The following is a 22,544-nucleotide window of genomic DNA, read 5'->3' on the forward strand; positions in this document are numbered from 1 at the left end:
GGACCGGAAGAGGGGGTGCTGGTATAAATGTTATCCCCGTACGGGTGGTGGTAACCTTTATCCAGCAGTGGGAAGATCAGTTCCCGGACGATGTCCCCACTAACTCCGAGGATGGGGGGGGGGAGTGGGCATCTGGGGGCTGGATTCGGGTGTCCCTTCCTTCATACACTCTAAGGGTACGTGCACACTGCGGAATCGCGAAGGATAACCCTTTGTGCATTCCGCAGTTGGCACCCGCCGGCGGACTGATGCAGGCGCACGTCTCCATCCGTGTCGTAGACTCCATTCTATGCACGGGCGGATTCCGCTCTGCGTCCAACGTGTTGATGGAATGACGGATGATGGAATCCGCCCATGCATAGGATAGAGTCTATGACACGGGCGGAGACGCGCCCCTGCATCAGTCCGCCGGCGGGTGCCAGCTGCGGAATGCACGAAGGGTTATCCTTCGCCATTCCGCAGTGTGCACGTACCCTAAATCTGTAAGTGTACCCTGAGGTACTCTCACAGAGTTTGTAGAATTTCACGCCATACCGTCATCTCTTATTGGGACGGTACTGGCAGAAAAGACGTGTCTGGGGGGCAGCGTACGCTACGCTACTCCCAGACACGTCACTGGATGATGAGGAGGATGAGGATGAATGGAGGAACAAAGGACCCCCCATTCATCCTCACTGGCTGTTTCGGTGTTGGAGGCAATAATAACGTATGCGTCCGATACCGAAAACACCCTGGGGGCCATCTTTATATGGGGATTGGTATATGGGGTATGTAGTGGTGTAGTGTAAAACTTTATTCAATGTAGTGTGGTGTAATGTAGTGTTTTTTTTACGTGTTTTTTACAGTAAGTATACAAAAAAAACCTACGCCAAAAATGGTGTTGCTGATAAATGCCGCACTTATGTTCGGCACTTATCAGCAGACCGTGGCAGTAGGATATAAAAAAAAACCACCCTACGCCAAAAAGGAGGAGTTGCTGATTAGCAGCGCACTTTCGTGTGATGCTGATCAACACTCAGCGGCGATAGGGTGCGGAAAATAGAAAAAAAAAAAATTGGGAAAAAAATTTTTTTTTTTACTACATTCTGAACATCCCTGTAGTGGCTGATACGTGTATTACACTTATCAGCCGCTAGGGGGCAGCAGAGCGCAAGATCCGAAAATAGACGACGCTGGAGCCGGAAAAATACAAAAAAAGACGACGCTGGAACCGGAAAAAGCCGATCGGGACTCACGGAAGAAGCCGAAGTCCCGACAAGATGAAGAGGACGCCGGGAACCCGGAAGACGCCGATCAGGACCCCGGGACAGGTGAGTAATGTACAAATACCTGCTCTGGACCCCTCAGCTAGGTAGCAGGTATTTATTACTTGTGGGGACTTTGATCGCCGTGAACGGCCGGCCGGCTGGCCGGCCGTTCACGGCGATCGGGACGGTGGTACCGTGACCACCATTACTTTTTACAGTAATGGCGGTCGGTGCCGTCCTCGGACAGCACCGACCGCCATTTTTTTCCGGGTCATCGGGCCACCGATGGCCCGGAAAGGTTCCGATCGCCGCTATGGTATGATCGTACCGGTACGTCATGGGTCCTTAAGTGACAGTGATCCATGACGTGCCGGTACGTCATGGGTCCTTAAGAGGTTAAACATAAAATGGAAAAAGCAAAAGCGCAAAAACGAAAATTGGCTTTGACCTTAAGGGGTTAAACTTATTAATATAAAACTTATAAAAAAAATTGTAAGAGAATTTTTAATTTAATTGTTTTTTTTTTTTTAACATGCCCAAACACTTGAACACTTTAACATACCCAAATTTGCCAATATTGCCAATAAATTGAAGTCAACTGAATTTAATAGTAAGTAAATTGAATTTAATAGTAAAAACAGAGAAAGAACAGTAACAAAATAAAAACTGTGTGTGATAAAAAAAAACGTCCGCTGTTTACAGAAGACGTCCAAAAATAATTATTTTGACGTCTGTGGCGATAACATCCGTTAATCAATAGATTGTGTGCATTGGACGTCCATCTTTCTATTTACTTCAATGCATTGCGTAGTAGTTTGTATTTTAAATAGCAAAAGCGGCTGCCTTTTCTCTATTTTTGACGTGTTGTGAACATACATGACATAGGGGAAAAATAAAATTAAAATAATGATTAAGGTTTGTAAGTCAATAAACCCACAGATATTCTACTACTAAAGTAAACAGACATTAACCCCTTCCCCCCAAAATGACGTCCAGGGACGTCATGAAAAGCAGTGCCTTTCTGACTCATCACATTCCTGGACATCATACTGTTCCTGCCTCCGCCCTCTGTCCCTAGCTGTTATCGGGTGGTGGGAGGAGGCTGCCGCACATTGCCTCCTCCCGCTGCCACTGCCCGGAGAGGTACTACTCTTATAATATGCAAGACATTTTTATAATTTTTTATAGTATAAGTCTCATATACTATAACAAACGCTATCTATATCATAAAAATCAAAGTCTGTCTGTCTGTCTGTCCTTCTGTCTGTCTGTCTGTCTTTCTGTCTGTCCTCTATAGATTTCCAAACGCCTGAACCGTTTGACCCCAAATTTGGCACACAGATACATTGGGTGCCCGGAAGGTTATTGCGAAGGTCCCGTCCCCGCCAGATGTACAGGAAGGGAGGGGGAGGGGAAAGAGAGGCGCCCCATAGAGATGAATGGGAAAATCTCCTCACTGCAAACACAGGTGATATAATTAGCTGCAGCAGACACGGCAGTTGGAGCCTTAGCAACCAATAGGATTACTGCTTTCATTTTCACAGGGAGCAATGGTTGCTAGGGAAGCTGCCTCACAACATCCACCGTAATAACTGGTAGACCCCCTACTCCATCTATACAGTACATGTATATACAGGACCCCCTACTCCATCTATACAGTACATGTATATACAGGACCCCCTACTCCATCTATACAGTACATGTATATACAGGGCCCCCTACTCCATCTATACAGTACATGTATATACAGGACCCCCTACTCCATCTATACAGTACATGTATATACAGGACCCCCTACTCCATCTATACAGTACATGTATATACAGGGCCCCCTACTCCATCTATACAGTACATGTATATACAGGGCCCCCTACTCCATCTATACAGTACATGTATATACAGGACCCCCTACTCCATCTATACAGTACATGTATATACAGGACCTCCTACTCCATCCATACAGTACATGTATATACAGGACCCCCTACTCCATCTATACAGTACATGTATATACAGGACCCCCTACTCCATCTATACAGTACATGTATATACAGGACCCCCTACTCCATCTATACAGTACATGTATATACAGGGCTCCCTACTACATCTATACAGTACATATATACAGGACCCCCTACTCCATCTATACAGTACATGTATATACAGGGCACTACAGGTATACCAAACTGTGACTGGGTAACACTGCCACACCAGACCTGACTAATACCGCCATACAGTGCTGGATAACACTGTCATACCAGACCTGACCAATACCACCATACTGTGACTGGATAACACCGCCATACCAGACCTGATCAATACCGCCATACTGTGCTGGATAACACTGCCATACCAGACCTGACCAATACCACCATACTGTGACTGGATAACACTGTCATACCAGACCTGACCAATACCGCCATACTGTGACTGGATAACACTGCCATACCAGACCTGACCAATACCGCCATACTGTGCTGGATAACACTGCCATACCAAACCTGACCAATACCGCCATACTTTGCTGGATAACACTGTCATACCAGACCTGACCAATACCACCATACTGTGCTGGATAACACGGTCATACCAGACCTGACCAATACCGCCATACTGTGACTGGATAGCACTGCCATACCAGACCTGACCAATACCGCCAAACTGTGACTGAGTAACACCGCCACACCAGACCTGACCAATACCGCCATACTGTGACTGCATAACACCATCATATCAGACCTGACCAATACCGCCATACTGTGACTGGATAACACCGCTATACCAGACCTGACCAATACCGCCATACTGTGACTGGGTAACACTGTCATAACATACCTGACCAATACCACCATACTGTGACTGGGTAACACTGTCATAACACATCTGACCAATACCACCATACTGTGACTGGATAACACTGCCATACAAGACCTGACCAATACTGCCATACTGTGACTGGATAACACTGCCATACCACACCTGACCAATACCGCCATACTGTGACTGGATAACACCACTATACCAAACCTGACCAATACCGACACACTGTGACTGAATAACACTGCCATACGGGTAAATACGACCCTGCAGGTATACAGGACACTACAGATATACAGGACCCCAAAACTATACACTACAGGTGCACGGGACCTCCACAAACTATATATTACAGGTATACAGGACCCCAAACTTTACACTACAGGTATACAGGACCCCAAAACTATACACTACAGGTATACAGGACCTCCACCAACTATATACTTCAGGTACACAGGACCTCCACCAACTATATACTACAGGTATATAGGACCCCAAACTATACACTACAGGTATACAGGACCTCAAAACTATACACTACAGGTATACAGGACCTACACCAACTCTATAATACAGATATACAGCACCTTCACCAACTCTATACTACAGGTATACAGGACCCCAAAGCTATATATTACAGGTATACAGGAACTCCACCAACTATATACTTACTACAGGTATATAGGACCCCAAACTATACACTACAGGTATACAGGACCTCCACCAACTCTATACTACAGTTATACAGGACCCTCAAACTATGCACTACAGGTATACTGGACCCCCGAATTATATACTACAGGTATACAAAACCTCCACCAATTATACACTACAGGTATCCAGGACCCTCAAACTATAAACTACAGGTATACAAGACCTCCACCAACTATACATTACAGGTATACAGGACCCCCGGACTATACCAGTACAGGTATACAGGACCTTCACCAACTGTACACTGCAGGTATACAGGACCTCCCTCAACTATACACTACAGGTATACAGCCCCCCCAACTACACACTACAGGTATACAGGACCCCCCCCAACTATACACTTTAGGTATACAGCCCCCCCAACCATGCACTACAGATATGGGAGACCCCTAAAAACTATACATTGTGGGTATACAGAACCCCTCCAACTATGCACTACAGGTATACACTAATTCCACTGATTAACTCAGATGAAACAATACCTTTAGCTTGGCCTCTTGGGCACCTTAGAACAAATCTAATTAAAACACTGACACTTTATACCCGGGCAGCGCCGGGTACATTTTCTAGTATAGGATAATTACTGTAATCGTACTGACCTGATGAATAAAGATAACATGTCAAATGTAACGTATAGTAAACGGCGTAAAAAAATAAATAATTAAAAACAGCTGCTAAATTGTGTTTTTTTTATTTTTTTATTTTATTAGTACCACCTCATAAAAAAATTAAATAAAAAATTAGCAGGGTGTCACATGTCTCCCACAATTTTACAGATGGAAATGTCAACTTGTCTTGCTAAAATATTTTGGCATCCCAAGGCCTCTGTGACTTTGCAATGGTTATTAAAAACCTTAAATAAAAACGGCCTCAAAATACCAGGCCTCTGTCATGTCTGAGGCCTGTGGTTGAGTCAGGTAATGCACTGCTGCCACATACGGAGTATTTGTAGAAACAATGGAGTAAGGGAAATAAATAGTGAGTTACCATTCTCAGTTAGTATTTTCTATGTTAAAGGAAAAAAATCTATTAAAATAGAATAGTTGCCAGAAAAATGTAATTTTTAAATTTCCCCTCTAACGTGCTTAAATTTCTGCGAAACACCTAAAGGGTTAATAAACTCATGAAATGTTACTTTGAATACTTTCAGGGGTGCTGTTTTTACAGTGGAGGGATTTATGGGGGTAACCAACATACAGGCCCCACAAATCCACTTCAAAACTGAACTGTTCCATAATAAAGTCAAAATTTGAAAATTTTTCAGAAAATTTTGAAGCCCTCTAATTTTGAAGCCCTAAAAAGTAAAAGAACATTCATCAAATGATGTCAACACAAAGTAGACCTGTTGTAGATGTTGTAATAATTAATAATAATTAGATTATATGGCATGACTATCCATTTTAGAAAGAGAATTTTTGATATATATATATATATATATATATATATATATATATATATATATATATATATATATATATATAAACTTTTTTAATTTTTTGGGGCAAATATATATATATATTTTTTTTTTCCTTTTTTTTTTTTTACAAAAAAACTACTGAGTGTATCAACAAAACAACTATAGCATAAAGCATCACAGTTATTACTACATAAAGTGAGACAGGTAAGATTTGAAAAATAGGCCCTAGGCATTAAGGCCAAAACAGGCTGCGGAGGCAAGGGGTTAAACCACACTGAGGCTATGTTCACACAACAACAAAAAAAGAGAAAAGGCATCCGCTTTTTTTTTTCTATTTTTCCGTTATTGCTGAGATTTAACTGACTGCAATGCAATGCATTGAAGTCAATGGGGGAACGGACGTACAATTCACAAAGTGTATAAAATGACAGACATTAATCTGCGTGATCATGTCAATTTTTTTTTACTTCTTTTGTAAACAGTGGACGTTATTTTTTAGTTGTTCACACACAGTTTTTCTTTTTTAACCATCCTGTCTGCGTCTTTACTATTTAATTCAATGGACTTTTCAATTAACCCTTTGAGGATCAGGCCCAAAATCACCCAGTGGACCGCGCAAATTTTGATCTTTGCGCTTTCATTTTTCCCTCCTCCCCTTCTAAGAGTTCTAGCACTTTCAGTTTTCTATCTACAAGGCCATGTAAGTGTTTGTTTGTTACAGGAATAGTTGTACTTTGTAATGGCGTCTTTCATTTTACCATAACATGTATGACGGAATCCCAAATATATTATTTATAAAGATATAAATAGGTGAAATCGTAAAAAAAATGCAATATGGTAACGTTTGGGGGGTTCCTGTGTATAGGCAATGCACTATATGGTAAAAGCGACATTATACTATTATTCTATAGGTCAGCCCGAACACAATCATATGCAGGTTTACACAGATTCTCTAATGTTATACATATATATTTTTAATTAAATCCTTTTTTTTGCCAATTAATTATTAATCTATTGTGACGCTTATAACAGTTTTATTTTTTCACCTACGGGGCTGTATGGGGTGTCATTTTTCCGCCATGATCTCTAGCTTTTATTAATACCATATTTGTGAAGAAAGGACATTTTGATCACTTTTTATAATTTTTTTTATATATAATGTAGCATAAAATCCGCGCACTTTTTTCCCTTTTTTCATCTACGCCGTTCACTGTTCGCAATGATGCTTGTTATATTTTAATAGATCGGAGAATTATGCACGATACGGTATATTATATGTTTATTTATTTTTATATGTTTTATTTATATAATGGGAAAGGGGGGTGATTTAAACTTTTATTGGGGGAGGGGTTTTGGGGTAGTGTGTTAGGGATTTTAACTTTTTTTATACATTTTAAGTCCCTTTGGGGGACTTGTACATACATTTTCATTTTCTACACTGATCATTGCTATGCCATAGGCATAGCATTGATCAGTGTTATCGGCGCTCTGCTCATTGAGCCTGCCTGTGCCCGCTCCAGAGCTTGCTTCATAGCTCAGGACGTACCGGAATGTCCAAGGTCATCTGGGCACAGACTTCCAGGATGTACCGGTATGTCCTAGGTCGTCAAGGGGTTAAAGACACACCCAAAGGCCAACTAGTCCACCCACACTAGAATAATGTACCAACAGCTGTTATTGCACTGGCGACCAATCCTCAAAATAACAGACGAAATGTTTGACTCAAAATGACGGGCGTCAATTTAAAAACTATAAACGGTCAAGAGAAAAGGACAAGAAAAAACGTTGTTTGAATATAGCCTGAGGTCAGTATTATAAATGTCTTCAATTACCCAGATATCAACTGGGAAAAAAGGAAATTTTATCTATAGCTAGGAGTGCTATTTTTTTTTTAAATTTAGGCAGAATTTAACTATAGTGAAGATTATTTTCACCTAATGTTAACCAGCATACCTGAAAGAATAAGTTGGAGGTTGGGGACACTTAAGAAACATAAATATAAAATTTTAACTAAGGCTGGGTTAACACTACATTTTGCAATTCGTTTTTTCCATCCGTTTTTTTTTACAAAAAAAAGGATCCTTTTTTTTTAACGTACACAAAAACATAGTCAACCATTTTGATTTTTTTTTTATAATGGGAGTCAATGGAAAGACAGATCAAAACGGATGCATACAACTGCATCATTCAACACCAGACCAAAACCAAAATAGTTTTAGTACTTCAGTTACATCCATATCCAAATCATAGATAAATGGCTCATCCGTAGCTGCTATGTATTGGTTAGATCGGCAATTATATATCAAAGTTCATCAATATGTAGAAATGAGGTATATTATCGGACTGTATACACTGCAGCTGCCTGTATAAATTGTATCATGGCCAGATGGCTTAGACGTAGCTGCGGTGTATTTGTTCAATTAGCAAAGTTCATCCATAAAAAGATTTTTGGATATCGATGATCCGTGCTACTGTGGCTAGCTGTGAGAATTAGCCGACAATATGTATAAATCTTTGCGGCAAGTAGACAGGATCGGGTTTTAGCAGTTTAGCTGTCACGCTTGTAAAGTTAGCGTGCATGCAAGTGATAGTGTGGTATAAGTTTGTATGGTGTATGTTACACCTCTCACCCGTCCTGCAAGCTGGGGATTCTCGGAGCGGTGGTCCCTTGTGCGGTATGATGCTCCTGCCGCTGGAAGCGTGTGCCACGCTCAGCCCTGGTTCAAATGCAGATCGGGACTCCGGTCATGCGCAATGGTTGATGTTGCCCGCGGGACCTCGTGTCAGAATTGGCGCCAAATCTGAGTTTGAATGGCTTGCAATATAGTTAGCCAATTTAAAAGTTTTAGCATGCTAAATATGAGTGAATGAGAATATTCTTTATAGCTGGACGCGTTTCGATACTTTCTTAGTATCTTTCTCAACAGCAAAAGTGGTAATGATGTGGTCCCAGTTTTGGTGGGTATATATACAAGGTGGACTGTTAATGATTGATTGAGTTTAATTGTAACCTAATGGTTATCAGAGTCAGGTGTTGATTGCATTGCCTTGTAATCAGGAAGCAGGACATTTATCAATTGTTGGGTTTTTCTTGGTTGCGTTATAGATACAAATTATGCATAGGCTGATAGGGCGATGAGGACATAATAGGGCGCCCAATAGTAGTAGCAGACGGAATTTGCATGTTCTAAAATAGAATAAAAATGATTGCATGCAAGATAATAGCGATATTGTATGTTATAAAATAGAATACAAAAAATATAAAAAATAAAAAATAACAATATTAGTACACAAAATAATAATGATACAGGTAAATGTTCTGATAAAGGGCGTATGTCAGTGCATGTGTGATGCATATCATAAACCTTATCATGTCTGGAAATTAAATGAAACAAGCTAATAGGGTTAGAATTGTACTATTAATTGTACCCATAGATGTTGATATTTCAATATGTTGAGTGGCGAAGTTGATGGTGAATCTATAAGAAGAGACCCCTAGGGATCAATCCCTATTGTACTAATAACTGTATACGTAGATGTTGAGTGGCGAGGGAAAAACCCAACAATTGATAAATGTCCTGCTTCCTGATTACAAGGCAATGCAATCAACACCTGACTCTGATAACCATTAGGTTACAATTGAACTCAATCAATCATTAACAGTCCACCTTGTATATATACCCACCAAAACTGGGACCACATCATTACCACTTTTGCTGTTGAGAAAGATACTAAGAAAGTATCGAAACGCGTCCAGCTATAAAGAATATTCTCATTCACTCATATTTAGCATGCTAAAACTTTTAAATTGGCTAACTATATTGCAAGCCATTCAAACTCAGATTTGGCGCCAATTCTGACACGAGGTCCCGCGGGCAACATCAACCATTGCGCATGACTGGAGTCCCGATCTGCATTTGAACCAGGGCTGAGCGTGGCACACGCTTCCAGCGGCAGGAGCATCATACCGCACAAGGGACCACCGCTCCGAGAATCCCCAGCTTGCAGGACGGGTGAGAGGTGTAACATACACCATACAAACTTATACCACACTATCACTTGCATGCACGCTAACTTTACAAGCGTGACAGCTAAACTGCTAAAACCCGATCCCGTCTACTTGCCGCAAAGATTTATACATATTGTCGGCTAATTCTCACAGCTAGCCACAGTAGCACGGATCATCGATATCCAAAAATCTTTTTATGGATGAACTTTGCTAATTGAACAAATACACCGCAGCTACGTCTAAGCCATCTGGCCATGATACAATTTATACAGGCAGCTGCAGTGTATACAGTCCGATAATATACCTCATTTCTACATATTGATGAACTTTGATATATAATTGCCGATCTAACCAATACATAGCAGCTACGGATGAGCCATTTATCTATGATTTACTCAGACTTTGTACATTGCTCGTTTGCTCATTATTGCTCATTATTACTTATTATTACTATATATTAGTGTTCATTTCTTGCTCGGATTTGCATATTATTACCCAATTTTACTTACATTTTATATCTGTATATATTTTTGTTATTTCATACTAGTAACATCTGTCAATTCTTATTTTGGAGCATTAGACTTGTTTTCTTATATATGTTTTTATATATTATTTTATATTTGATTGTTTGATTATCTAAACTGATCGGTTATGGTACCATAATTTTTAACTCATTACTTTCTACTTATCAAGTAAAGTGTTGTTTTTTTACTTCATTTTTCCCTTGGACCATCTCTTGTTTACCAATTACTATTACAATAACTATACCACATTATTTCCAATCATTCCCTGACTTGTCTTAAGGACCTATACCTTCTTTTACTTCTTATTTATACTTTAGTCTGTAGGGTACAGACACTCCAAACCACTAGCAGTTGAACTCACACTTACCTCATCCTCTTTTGTTTGTAAAGGTTTTAGTTTTGCAGTATTAACTAATACTACATCTTTCCAATATGAAATATTAAAATTGAATTGTTTGTTTCAATTAAAAATGGGTGTAATTCACTGGAATAAGTAAACAAAATATCATTAAAAGTGGTTTAATTAATATCAAGTGTGAATAACTTTACTTATAAATGGGAGTAATAAACAAACAAAACAAACAAAATAACTGATTAGCAATAGTGATGTGTAATTAACATGAATTGTGAGTTGTTTCAATTATAAATTAGTGCAGTTTTTAGTTATAAACTAACAAAATGATGGATTAATAACAGGATTGTTATTGTGTAGATTGTTCCAATAATTAATTGGTGTAATTTGCCACAGTAGACAGAAAAATCAGTAACAGCGTGTAAGTAATGATGTAATAAAGGGAATGAGGGTGAGAGTGCTAAAAATAGTAGGTCCTTAATTGCCTCAATGGTCACAGTGACTAGAGGGCTTCCACTGAAACTCTGACACTCTATAGACTTAGTCACAGGGGGATTGCACTTAGCTGATATGGTACTGGTAGTCTCAGGACACTCCCTGTGTGTGAGTCCTGAATGATGGTGGTTGGGTGCCCTTGTTGATGCAGTTATTGTCCTAAAAAACAACTTTTAAACTGGTAGCCCCGTGCCCAACGGCCGGGGCTTACATTGCGCATGCATTAGGCTGGCACAACCTCTCTGTCTCTCCTCTTCACCCTCCTCATCATTAGGAATGCTCCAGGCATATTGTCTCCTATTTATCAGCTGTGCCAGCCCGGCACATGGGCTGGATCGTTAAGCACATGTTCAGCATGGAAAAAATATTCCAGTGGCATTCCTAATGATGAAGAGGGTGAGGAGGAGGGGTGGTGCAAAGTTAGGGCACAGATACTCCCTTTTGGCATGGGCTGCAAGTTTAAAAGTTGATTTTTAGGACAATAACTGCGTTACCTGCCGAACGGACCGCAGGAAAAGTCTTGGATTAAAAGCAGCTATCCGAAGGTACAAGTGGTTTGGGGGGGTCAGATTGTGGGTACAGAGTCGCTTTAAGGCTATGTGCACACATAGTATTTTTGCTCAGTGTTTCAGTCAGTATTTTTCAACCAAAACCAGGAGTGGGTTAAAAACACAGAAAAGTTATGTTCAGGCAATCGAAATTTAGTGGATCGGCATAATTTAATGACAAGTAACGACCATTATATAAAAATTACAGCTGTTCAGGGGTTCAGATTTTTTCAAGACCATCCTACCCATGAGTTTATCAGCTTTAATCAAGTAAGTGTCATCATCGTTGTTTCATAAAGTGTCATCAACTGTTTCAGCTGTTTTAGTATGTAAAGGGTGGTAAACTTTTTAAGTGTAATTAAGTTAGTATAGGGTCTCATTTAATATCTCCTTTAATGAGATACCAATTTGCCTGTCATAATCACTGTCTCTATATAAATACCTAATAGCCAAATTGAGATAAGACTTTTTGACAAAGCCTGTTTATAACCAACATTGGCAGTGTTGACAAGTATATTGACGAAAAAAGTTCTAACTGATATAACTCTGGAGTAGGAAACATAATCTATACAGAATCCAGATTTATGCCTCCACCCGCAGTGATTGGGCCGTTGGCCCTGTTTGTTGTCATTGCACATGAAAGCTTAACATAAAACTGTAATCCTTTAAAAGGTATTGTTTAATCTGAGTTAATTCATGGAATTCGTGTATATCTTTAGTGTATAGTTGTGTGTGTATAAGTGTATAGTTGGGGTGTGGGGTCCTGTATACCTGTAGTGTGTAGTTGGGGGGGGTCCTGTATACCTTTAGTGTATAGTTTAGGGGGGTTCTGTATACCTGTAGTGTATAGTTTGCAGATCCTGTATACTTGTAGTGTCAATATTTAGGGATTTACATAATTCAAAAGGGACAGGGTGGGCAGAAGGAGAGGAGGAGTATGTTTGAATGTTAGAAATTATATTAAAGTGATGCAATAGCCGGTGATGATTGTGAGGATGCGGAATCATTGTTGGCAGAACCACAGAGGTCCTGTATACTTGTAGTGTTTAGTTTGTGTGTGTATGTGTGTGGCGGAGGCACCCTACATATCTGTAGTGTATAGTTGGGGGGGTCATGTATACACAAAGTGTATGGAGGGGGCATGTAATACCTGTAATGTATAGGTTGGGTCCTTTTTACCTGTAGTATATAGTTGGGGGGTTCCCTGGGGGACTTCAAGTATAAGTGCACTGATCTCTCATTGAGATCTATGCTGCATAGATATGCAGCATAGATCGATGAGATAGGCACATTGATTGCTTCCGGCTGCTGCAGCCAGAAGCAATCGAGTGCCGAGCCGGGATTACAGCTCTGACCCCGGAAGGGGTAAGATGTGTGGATCGCTTCTCCGGGACGTTGCGATCCGCCCCACTAGACACCAGGGAAGTGCTGCAGTAAGTAATTGGATGCAGCTGTCCACTTAGACAGCTGCATCCGATTACTGTATTAGCGGGCACGGCGATCGGACCGTGCCCACTAATAGCCGCGGTCCCGGGATATGAGCGGCATCCGGGACTGCGGCGGTCCAGAGCGTGGCCCTGCTCTGAACGCGTGGAGGCGGCCCTGTGTGCAGCAGCCTTCATGGTAAAATAGCTGCTAGGAAACCACTGCTAAGGACAGGCAACAAGCAGAAGACACTTGTTTGAGCTAAAGACCACAAGCAATGGACTTTAGACCAGTGGAAATCTGTGCTTTGGTCTGATGAGTCCAAATTTGAGATATTTGGTCTCATGCGAAAAGGTTAGCCGATGAACTCTACATGCCTGGTTCCCACTGTAAAGCATGGAGGAGGAGGTGTGATGGTGTGGGGTGCTTTGCATACTGCACCAGCATGGCTACCACAGAATCTTGCAGCGGCATGCAATTCCATCCGGTTTGCGTTTAGTTGGACCATCATTTATTATTTAACAGGACAATGACCCCAAACACACCTCCAGGCTTTGCCAGGGCTATTTGATCAAGAAGGAGAGTAATGGGGTGCTATGAGATGTTTTTTGGTGAGCTAGACTGCAGAGTGAAGGCAAAAGGGCCAACAAGTACTAAGCATCTCTGGGAACTCCTTCAAGACTTTTGGAAAACCATTTCAGGCGACTACCTCTTAAAGCTCATCAAAAGAATGCCAAGAGCAGTGCAAAGCAGTAATCAAAGCAAAAGGCGAACCTAGAATATAAGACATATTTTCAGTTGTTTCACACTTTTTTGTTAAGTATATAATCCCACATATGTTAATTCATAGTTTTGATGCCTTCAGTGTGGATCTACAAATTTCATAGTCATGAAAATACAGAAAACTCTTTGAATGAGAAGGTGTGTCTAAACTTTTGGTCTGTACTGTATGTGTCCAATTTATTTAATTATTAAAAACATTAAAACTTCTGTATTGTTCACTATCATTGTGTGATTCTTTGTTTAGTTATTTTTAAGAAATAAACTGAATTTGAAAGTTTATTTGACAAGGGAAATAGAAATGAAACTTCATGTATTTCTGATATCATTGTGTCTTGTTCCAAGGACTAATAAAAACTATTTGTATATCCAACAATTTTATGTGGCATGCCCACCATTTCTCTAAAGGGTGGGCATACACCTTCAATAACTATCACTCAATAGTTATCTCTCCGGTCCTCCCTATAAACATGAATGTTCCTGTGTACTTAATGGGGAGGGGAGGGGTAAGCCACAGGCAGACACATCTAACATCATCAGTTGGTGGAGTCTCAGGAGAGCCCCATATACTTCACAGAGGCCTTAACAGATAAAAAAAAAGACTTTAAAACGAACCTTCACTGCCCATATAAACCATGAGTACTTACATTTTCACATATGATATGTTATAAATAAAACTAAGTTTGAAGAAGGTGAAATGTAACAACTAAGATAAGAACTCGCTTGTCTGCCGCTAGAAGAATTAAATACATAGATCATCTTTCATCATACTATTTTTATAATAAAAGTACTAAAAGTACTAAAAATACATAAAATAGATATTGAATGGCCAGCTCAGGAGCAGTTAACACAAGTCATTTAGATATAAGAACCTTTTTGTTCCTATTGTTACTCTTTTTATATTACTGTTGTGTAGGCAGTTATACAGCGGCAAGGTAGCATACTTAATCACACTCAATTGGTCTGTATAAAACATGTTACGTTTCTATTAGAAAGTTATGAGACTGGGAAAACAGCCAGCCTAGGAATAAAATAAACCATCTAAAAAAATGACCTCAGCAGTTTCTTTTTCAGTCTGTCCACTTTTATTTCTTCCAGCTATTTATAAAACAAAACCATATCTCCTATAGTCATTTCATGGGATATCATTGCATGTACAGAAGTACAAAAAATGGATTTGTTCATTGCCCCTATGTCTAAATGCATACAAAATTATTTCTAACTATATTTCTAACAACATCCCAAGATCTGTGTTAAAATATATAAACTGTAACCCTTAAAAGAGTTAAAGACAAAATGTAAGTAGCTTTAAATGGGAATTTTCATAAATAATAAATAATGTTAAATTAGCAAGGTAGGTGATATACTACATCTTTGCAATTTATTGATGCAGGAAGTGATGTCAGTTTTCCCTCTGCTCTGCACAGACTGGCCCAGTGAAGATTAATGCTAATTAGCCAGCAGCCATACACGTCCCTGTACACACATGCCCCTGTGCACTGCTGCAGATGAGTAAACTAACTGATAAAAAGGCCCGCCCATACGCTCAGAGTGAAATGCAGAACTATGAGCAGTACAAAGGGGTGCTAAATGGACTGCTGGAGCTGCAAAATTAAAATAAAAACTGAGAGCATACATAAGACCGGTATTATTTATATACTTGCTGGGGTTTTAAATTTTTTGTTGTGACAGGTACACTTTTAACGCCTCATCCTGGAATGTGGGTAATTGCAGCATTATTATTAGCTGGCACATCATTAATTTGTTCCCCCCTCTGTCCCCTACCGCAGCCTTCTATGGGGAGTACAGAAGAAGACTGTCTGTTTCAGTCACTCCTTGGAGGTCTGTGAGCGATCTCAGGGGTTCCAAGGTAGCCATGGCAACAAAGAATCTAGCCAGTGCCTCTGGGCTGCTGGCTTAGTAACTGATCAGGCCTTGATCAGGCTCTGCAGTAATCTGATCACTTAAGCTCTCAGTTAGGAACTGACAGCTCATATATAATGCATTACAGCACAGATCGTGTGCTGTAAAATACATACATATATATATATATATATATATATATATATATATATACACACACACACACAAAGAGGGGGTCAGTGGAGCCTCAGTTGCAACCAAACCAACTGATACGTAGCCCCTAAGGTCCTCACTCTGTTGCAAGCATTGGGACTTAAATAGGGAAACACCAGGGTGGCCCCTATTAGTCAAAGTCTAACTCTGTTGCGTGTGTAACGACATAAAACAAGGGTTACCAAGGCTAGGCATCCATCCACAGACAGCTGTTTCAGGGTATTTGCCTCTTGTCCGTGTAAAGAAGGATTCTGGGTACCAGGAGCAATGAAAGATGGACCAACAAAACACATTCCTCATTCCCCCATGATAAATGATTCCTTATCACTCTATAGTAGTATCACTACATCTGTATTGATCCTGGCTTATAACCCATTACATTTATTACACAGGTCAACAGCATTTTTGGGGCCAAAGATATTTCAACAAATTTAGGGTAACTTTGGGGTGCTGATTCTGAATATGTCATCAGTTTTGCCAGATTGGCTCAAGTTTTTGAGAATTTTCGTGAAATGTGTAAAAAAAAAAGACGTAATTTGCTACACGCGCATTAACTTTATTGCTATTGTCATGAATACAATAAATTTTACAAAGTAAATGTTGATTTTAGTTTATTTTAACTAGTTTTAGAAAGTAATCTTCAAAAATGAACAAGACATGAAAAAAAACTTGAGCCAATCTGGCAAAACTGATAGCATATTCAGAATCAGCACCCCAAAAATACCCCAAAATCATTAAAATATTTTGGACACCAGTAAATTTTTTTTTTTTTTTGTTGACCTGTGTTATCTGGCATGTTTAACACCATTTTTACTAAAATGTCACATGTTCCCAAAAACTTACTAATAAAATGCCAGCTTATGTCCCAGAGAAAAAGCCCTCACATTACTCCATTGGTGAAAAATAAATATATTACAGCTTTTACAGTTTTTATAGTATGTCATAAACTATAACAAGCGCTGTATAAAATTAATATCACTGTAATTGTACTGACCTGATTAATGAAGATAACATGTCATTAGAGATGAGCGAAGCTCGAGCATGCTCGAGTCCATCAGAACCCGATCATTTGGCATTTGATTAGCGGTGGCTGCTGAAGCTGGATAAAGCCCTAAGGCTATGTGGAAAACATGGATATAGTCATTGGCAACCTTAGAGCTTTATCACACTTCAGCAGCCACCGCTAATCAAATGCCGAGCGATCGGGTTCGGATAGACTCAAGCATGCTCTACATGTCATATATAATGTTTAGTAAACAAATTAAAAAAATTAAACAGGGCTGCTAAATTGTTTCTTTTTTATTTTTTTATTTTTGCCACCTCAAAAAAGGGATTAGGGTGTAACATGTCCCACCAGAATGGTACCAATGAAAGTTATAACTTTTCTTACAAAAAAATTTTGGCACACTAAGGCCTCTGTGACTGAGGCCTGTGGTTGAGTCAGGTAACGCATTATGGCCAAATATGGGGAATTTCTGAAAACATTGAAATAGGAGGAAAAAATTGAATATCTGCCTAAAAAAATTACATTTTTAATTCCCCTATTCAGCTTAAATTTCTGTGAAACACCTAAAGGGTTAATAAACTTACAAAATGTTACTTTGAATATTTTGAGGGGATGCACTTTTTACAGTGGAGAGATTTATGGGGGTAACTAACATATAGTTCTTGGAAAAATGTCACTACTGTTTTTGATATTGTTCTTTTGAGCCAAAGCCAGAAGCTGAGACAAAAGAAATGGAAAAATGAAGAAGGGGCTTACAAATTCCTGCGACAAATGAAAAACACAAATATAGTGTAGTAGGCGCAGTATGAATATTCATGAGAGCAGATATTGTTCAGACTAACCTAACTGTGTTGTGCAAAGAGTAGGCACGTAGCATTAAAATCCTGTCCGTTGGCTGGCTTGTGGTCTTAGGCAGATACCATCCATCACTATGTATCTGCCAATAGTAGTAATGTCCAACTTGACTAAATGTTGAATAAATTCAATAAATATTATATATAAATGTCCAGTAATGCTTATTAGCTGCCATCATGTTGAACTAGCCAGCATGATGATCTGACGTCAGCTAGCCTGCCCTGGGATAATGCCCCAGTGGCTCATAGGTCGCAGTGCTGAGAAAGTGACATGAGGTGAATAGGGAAGGCACTAATGGCTTAATTAGTAAATGGGGCCACATTACTATGTGGGAGGCATAAGGGCCCTCTCACACTACAGACACAGTAAGGGGGCATCAATTTTAAGGTTGGGACATTAAGGGGAGCATCATTAATAAGGGGACATCATTACTAAGTTATTATAGCCAAGAGGGGAATCCTTGGTCAGTGCTATTTCTAAAATTTGTAGTGGTTATACAATGAATTCCAGTATTGTGCTGTTCACTCATATAGGACAACATTTCAATTCCTTGCATCATTGCTACTAATAGTACAGAGATATAAGTAAGGGTGCCTTCACACCTACCGACTCACAGTGTAAATCTGAAAGACCGCTGCGAGTATGTAATTCTGCTGCCCCTCTTCTGCTCCCGCTCGGCTCCCGCTCGGCTGTGTCTGTATGTACGTTACCTGTCTCCTGCACAGGGTCCCGGCGTCCTGCTCTCCTGCCCAGCCAATCAGTGGCTGCGGCTGGGCAACACACTGATTGATTGGCCGGGAGAGCAGGACGCCGGGACCCTGTGCAGCAAGGAGAGGTAATGTATATACACAGTGAGGCGGGAGCAGAAGGGGTTAAGGGGGCGGCAGAATTACATACTCGCAGCAGTCTTTCAGACCGCTGCAAGCATGTAGTAACAGGGAACTGCCAAGACCTGGCAGACTCGCAGCGAGATTTACACTGTGAGTCGGTAGGTGTGAAGGCACCCTAAGAAAGTAAATATTAAAGAGGCTGTGTTATCAACGACTGAGGCCTCTTCACACGGCTCACCAGCTAATTGCTGAATGCTGAATGTGCACCAATCCACTATATCCTGAAGATAGGATTTTTTACAGGATTGGTAACTATAACATGCAATATTCAAAGTAAAAAGTCTGTATTACATGAAAGTACTAGAAATATACATTTTACATTATGCACTATAAAATGTACCTCTCCCCAGGCTGCAGGTGGAGGTTCTACCGGTGGGTAATACTTGGGAATGTCCCATGCCACTTCAGCCATGAACCATTTGAAGTCTTTACACTTGAGGTGTTTGCGAAGTTCTTTTTGAGATGTAAGATCTCCGGTAGACAGGTGTCTGTATTCGGGTCTTCTCTGGTAGATGTACTCTGCATATTCATCCATCCAGGTCTCTGCCACGCGTTTGAGGTTCTAATATACAAGAATTATAAGCCTGTTATTAGAGTAGTTCTTTTTAAATATTTCATGAAACATTATACATCATGTAATTATGACCTTTGTGTGATACAGTCAGATTAATGGCTCAATTAGTTTATTAAACGAAAAAGTACTGAGATGTAACTGCACCGCAGGGATTAATGAGACTCAAATTAATCAAGAACAGGCAAAAGCATTCATCAGATTGCTTTCCTTTTAACCTTTTATTGTTTTAGGCGACAGCTATAGCTGAAATTGAATATTATCTTCAAGTTAACTCTTAGTGCCCTTTTACAGAAGTTGATCATTGGCAATGAGCATTTCTAGAAACACTCATTTAGCCGATAATCGGCTATGTAAAAGTGACAGTGATCAGCTGAGGAAGGGAAAAACATCTGCTCATTGGCTGATTGCATATTTTGTGTGGTGCTAAAATTTATTGTTACCGTCCATGCATCTCTCTGTTTAAAAAGGAGACGCACCTCCAATAACAATAAATGTTAATGGCCGCATGAACAATAAAGGGATAATTAGTGCAGTCCAGCTGCATGATTTACAGTGTGAATGTCGATCTTGCTGATCCAAGCTCGGTTGTGGCGGCCAACGGCCAAAGATCATTTAATGTAAAAGAACCCATAGGGCCCTATTACGTGACACAAACGCTAAATTTGCACTCATTAACAGAGACTATTTCAAGGATTGGACATTGGAGAGGGCCAAACTAATGTTAGCTGGTTAATTCATGCGACCCTTTGCTGCCATCACTTGTCAGCCACACATCCCCTATTACAATGGGAGATTTGCAGTATAACATGTTTTGACCAACGGGCATAAAGGTTTGCCTGTTGATTGGCTAATTACTGTCCCTTACTTTTGGGTACTGTTTGCCACAGCAAAAGAACTAGATTTTATCAGCTGTGAGATGAAACCTCTCAGTGCAGATAATTATTGGCTGATTTGTTGCCCTCATTTTATCAAAATTATAATTTTTGCATATAAATAAAGCATTATGGTTTGTGTTGTTTCAGTGGCATTGTTTTTAAAAATGCAGCATAATAAAGTTGTCATTTTTCAGAATTTTTTCTCCTTAGCATTTCTAAAATAATTTCAGAAGCCTAGAAGAACTACTAACAAAATTCCACAAGGAAAAAATGTCATAAAAAGCACCAAGTCCATTAATTTTTTTTTTTACATATTTCGTGTATAAAGAAAATGAGAGGGTGCATTAACTTTCAAACCCTTCCACCCACAATAAAAAAAAAAAAACAAAAGATAGCAAACAAATGAAACTCAAAGACACAACCTTGAGTTAGCATATTCGGTTCAGATGTTTTTCTAGATCCCTGAATCACAGATCTGCCTAAATATTGACTGTTAAAAAAAATATTGCCATCTGATCTAATATCTATATACAGTGGCGTAGCGACCGCGGTCACCGCCGCGACCGGGCCGCTATCAAGGGGGGGCCCGCGAGGCCCCCCCTTGCCACTGCACTGCCCCCCTCCCACTCCCTCTTGTGATCGCAAGCAATGTGTTGCTTGTGATCACAAGAGGCAGGCTGGGACGGGCCCCCGGCTGTCTTGCGGCTTCCCAGGGAGCTCCGATATTGAAAAAAAAAAACAGGTCCCGCGAAGCTCCGCCCCCGCGGCGGCAAGCTCCGCCCCCACGGCGGGAAACCCGCCAGCGCATTTGACAAGGGGACAAGAGAAATCATTCAGGTGAGTATAGATTTTTTTGTTTTAAATCGGATGATGGGGGGTGTAGTGGTATGATGATGGAACAAGAGGATGAGGGGTGTAGTGGTATGATGATGATGGAACAAGAGGATGATGGGGGTGTAGTGGTATGATGATAATGGAACAAGAGGATGATGGGGGTGTAGTGGTATGATGATGATGGAACAAGAGGATGATGGGGGTGTAGTGGTATGATGATGATGGAACAAGAGGATGATGGGGGTGTAGTGATATGATGATGATGGAACAAGAGAATGATGGGGATGTAGTGGTATGATGGAACAAGAGGATGATGAGGGGTGTAGTGGTATGATGATGGAACAAGAGGATGATGGGGGGTGTAGTGGTATGATGATGGAACAAGAGGATGATGGGGGTGTAGTGGTATGATGATGGAGCAAGAGGATGATGGGGGTGTAGTGGTATGATGATGGAACAAGAGGATGATGGGGATGTAGTGGTATGATGATGGAACAAGAGGATGATGGGGATGTAGTGGTATGATGTTGAAGGAACAAGAGGATGATGGGGGCTGTAGTGGTATGATGATGGAACAAGAGGATGATGGGGGTGTAGTGGTATGATGATGGAGCAAGAGGATGATGGGGGTGTAGTGGTATGATGATGGAACAAGAGGATGATGGGGGTGTAGTGGTATGATGATGGAACAAGAGGATGATGGGGATGTAGTGGTATGATGATGGAAGAAGAGGGTGATGGGGGGGTAGTGGTATGATGATGGAAGAAGAGGATGATGGGGATGTAGTGGTATAATGATGGAAGAAGAGGATGATGGGGGTGTAGTGGTATGATGATGGAACAATAGGATTATGAAGGAAGAAGAGGATGATGAGGGGTGTAGTGGTATGATGATGAAGGAACAAGAGGATGATGAGGGGTGTAAGGTTATGATGATGAAGGAACAAGAGGATGATGAGGGGTTTAGTAGTATGATGATGAAAGGGCAGGAGGATGAAGGGATAGTAGTAGTATTATGATGGAGGTGGTTGTAGTATGATCATGGAGGGGCAGGAGGATGAAAGGGGTAGTAGTATGATGATGGAGGGGCAGGAGGATGAAAGGGG

The 22,544-nt window shown here is 40.4% G+C and overlaps 1 protein-coding gene across 1 annotated transcript in view; it reads right to left on the minus strand.

Moving 5' to 3' along the window:
- Window positions 1-22,544, minus strand: part of LOC138796564 (polypeptide N-acetylgalactosaminyltransferase-like 6) — a 308,961-nt gene that overhangs the window by 74,094 nt on the left and 212,323 nt on the right. Inside the window, exons 6-7 of the mRNA XM_069976173.1 lie at window positions 19,496-19,717; window positions 18,064-18,172 (exon numbers count right to left, since the gene is read on the minus strand). Of these exons, the coding sequence (XP_069832274.1) occupies window positions 18,064-18,172; window positions 19,496-19,717 (331 nt within the window). The remainder of the gene's footprint in view (window positions 1-18,063; window positions 18,173-19,495; window positions 19,718-22,544) is intronic.

Source organism: Dendropsophus ebraccatus, chromosome 7, assembly GCF_027789765.1.
Source record: "Dendropsophus ebraccatus isolate aDenEbr1 chromosome 7, aDenEbr1.pat, whole genome shotgun sequence".
Classification (NCBI taxonomy): domain Eukaryota; kingdom Metazoa; phylum Chordata; class Amphibia; order Anura; family Hylidae; genus Dendropsophus; species Dendropsophus ebraccatus.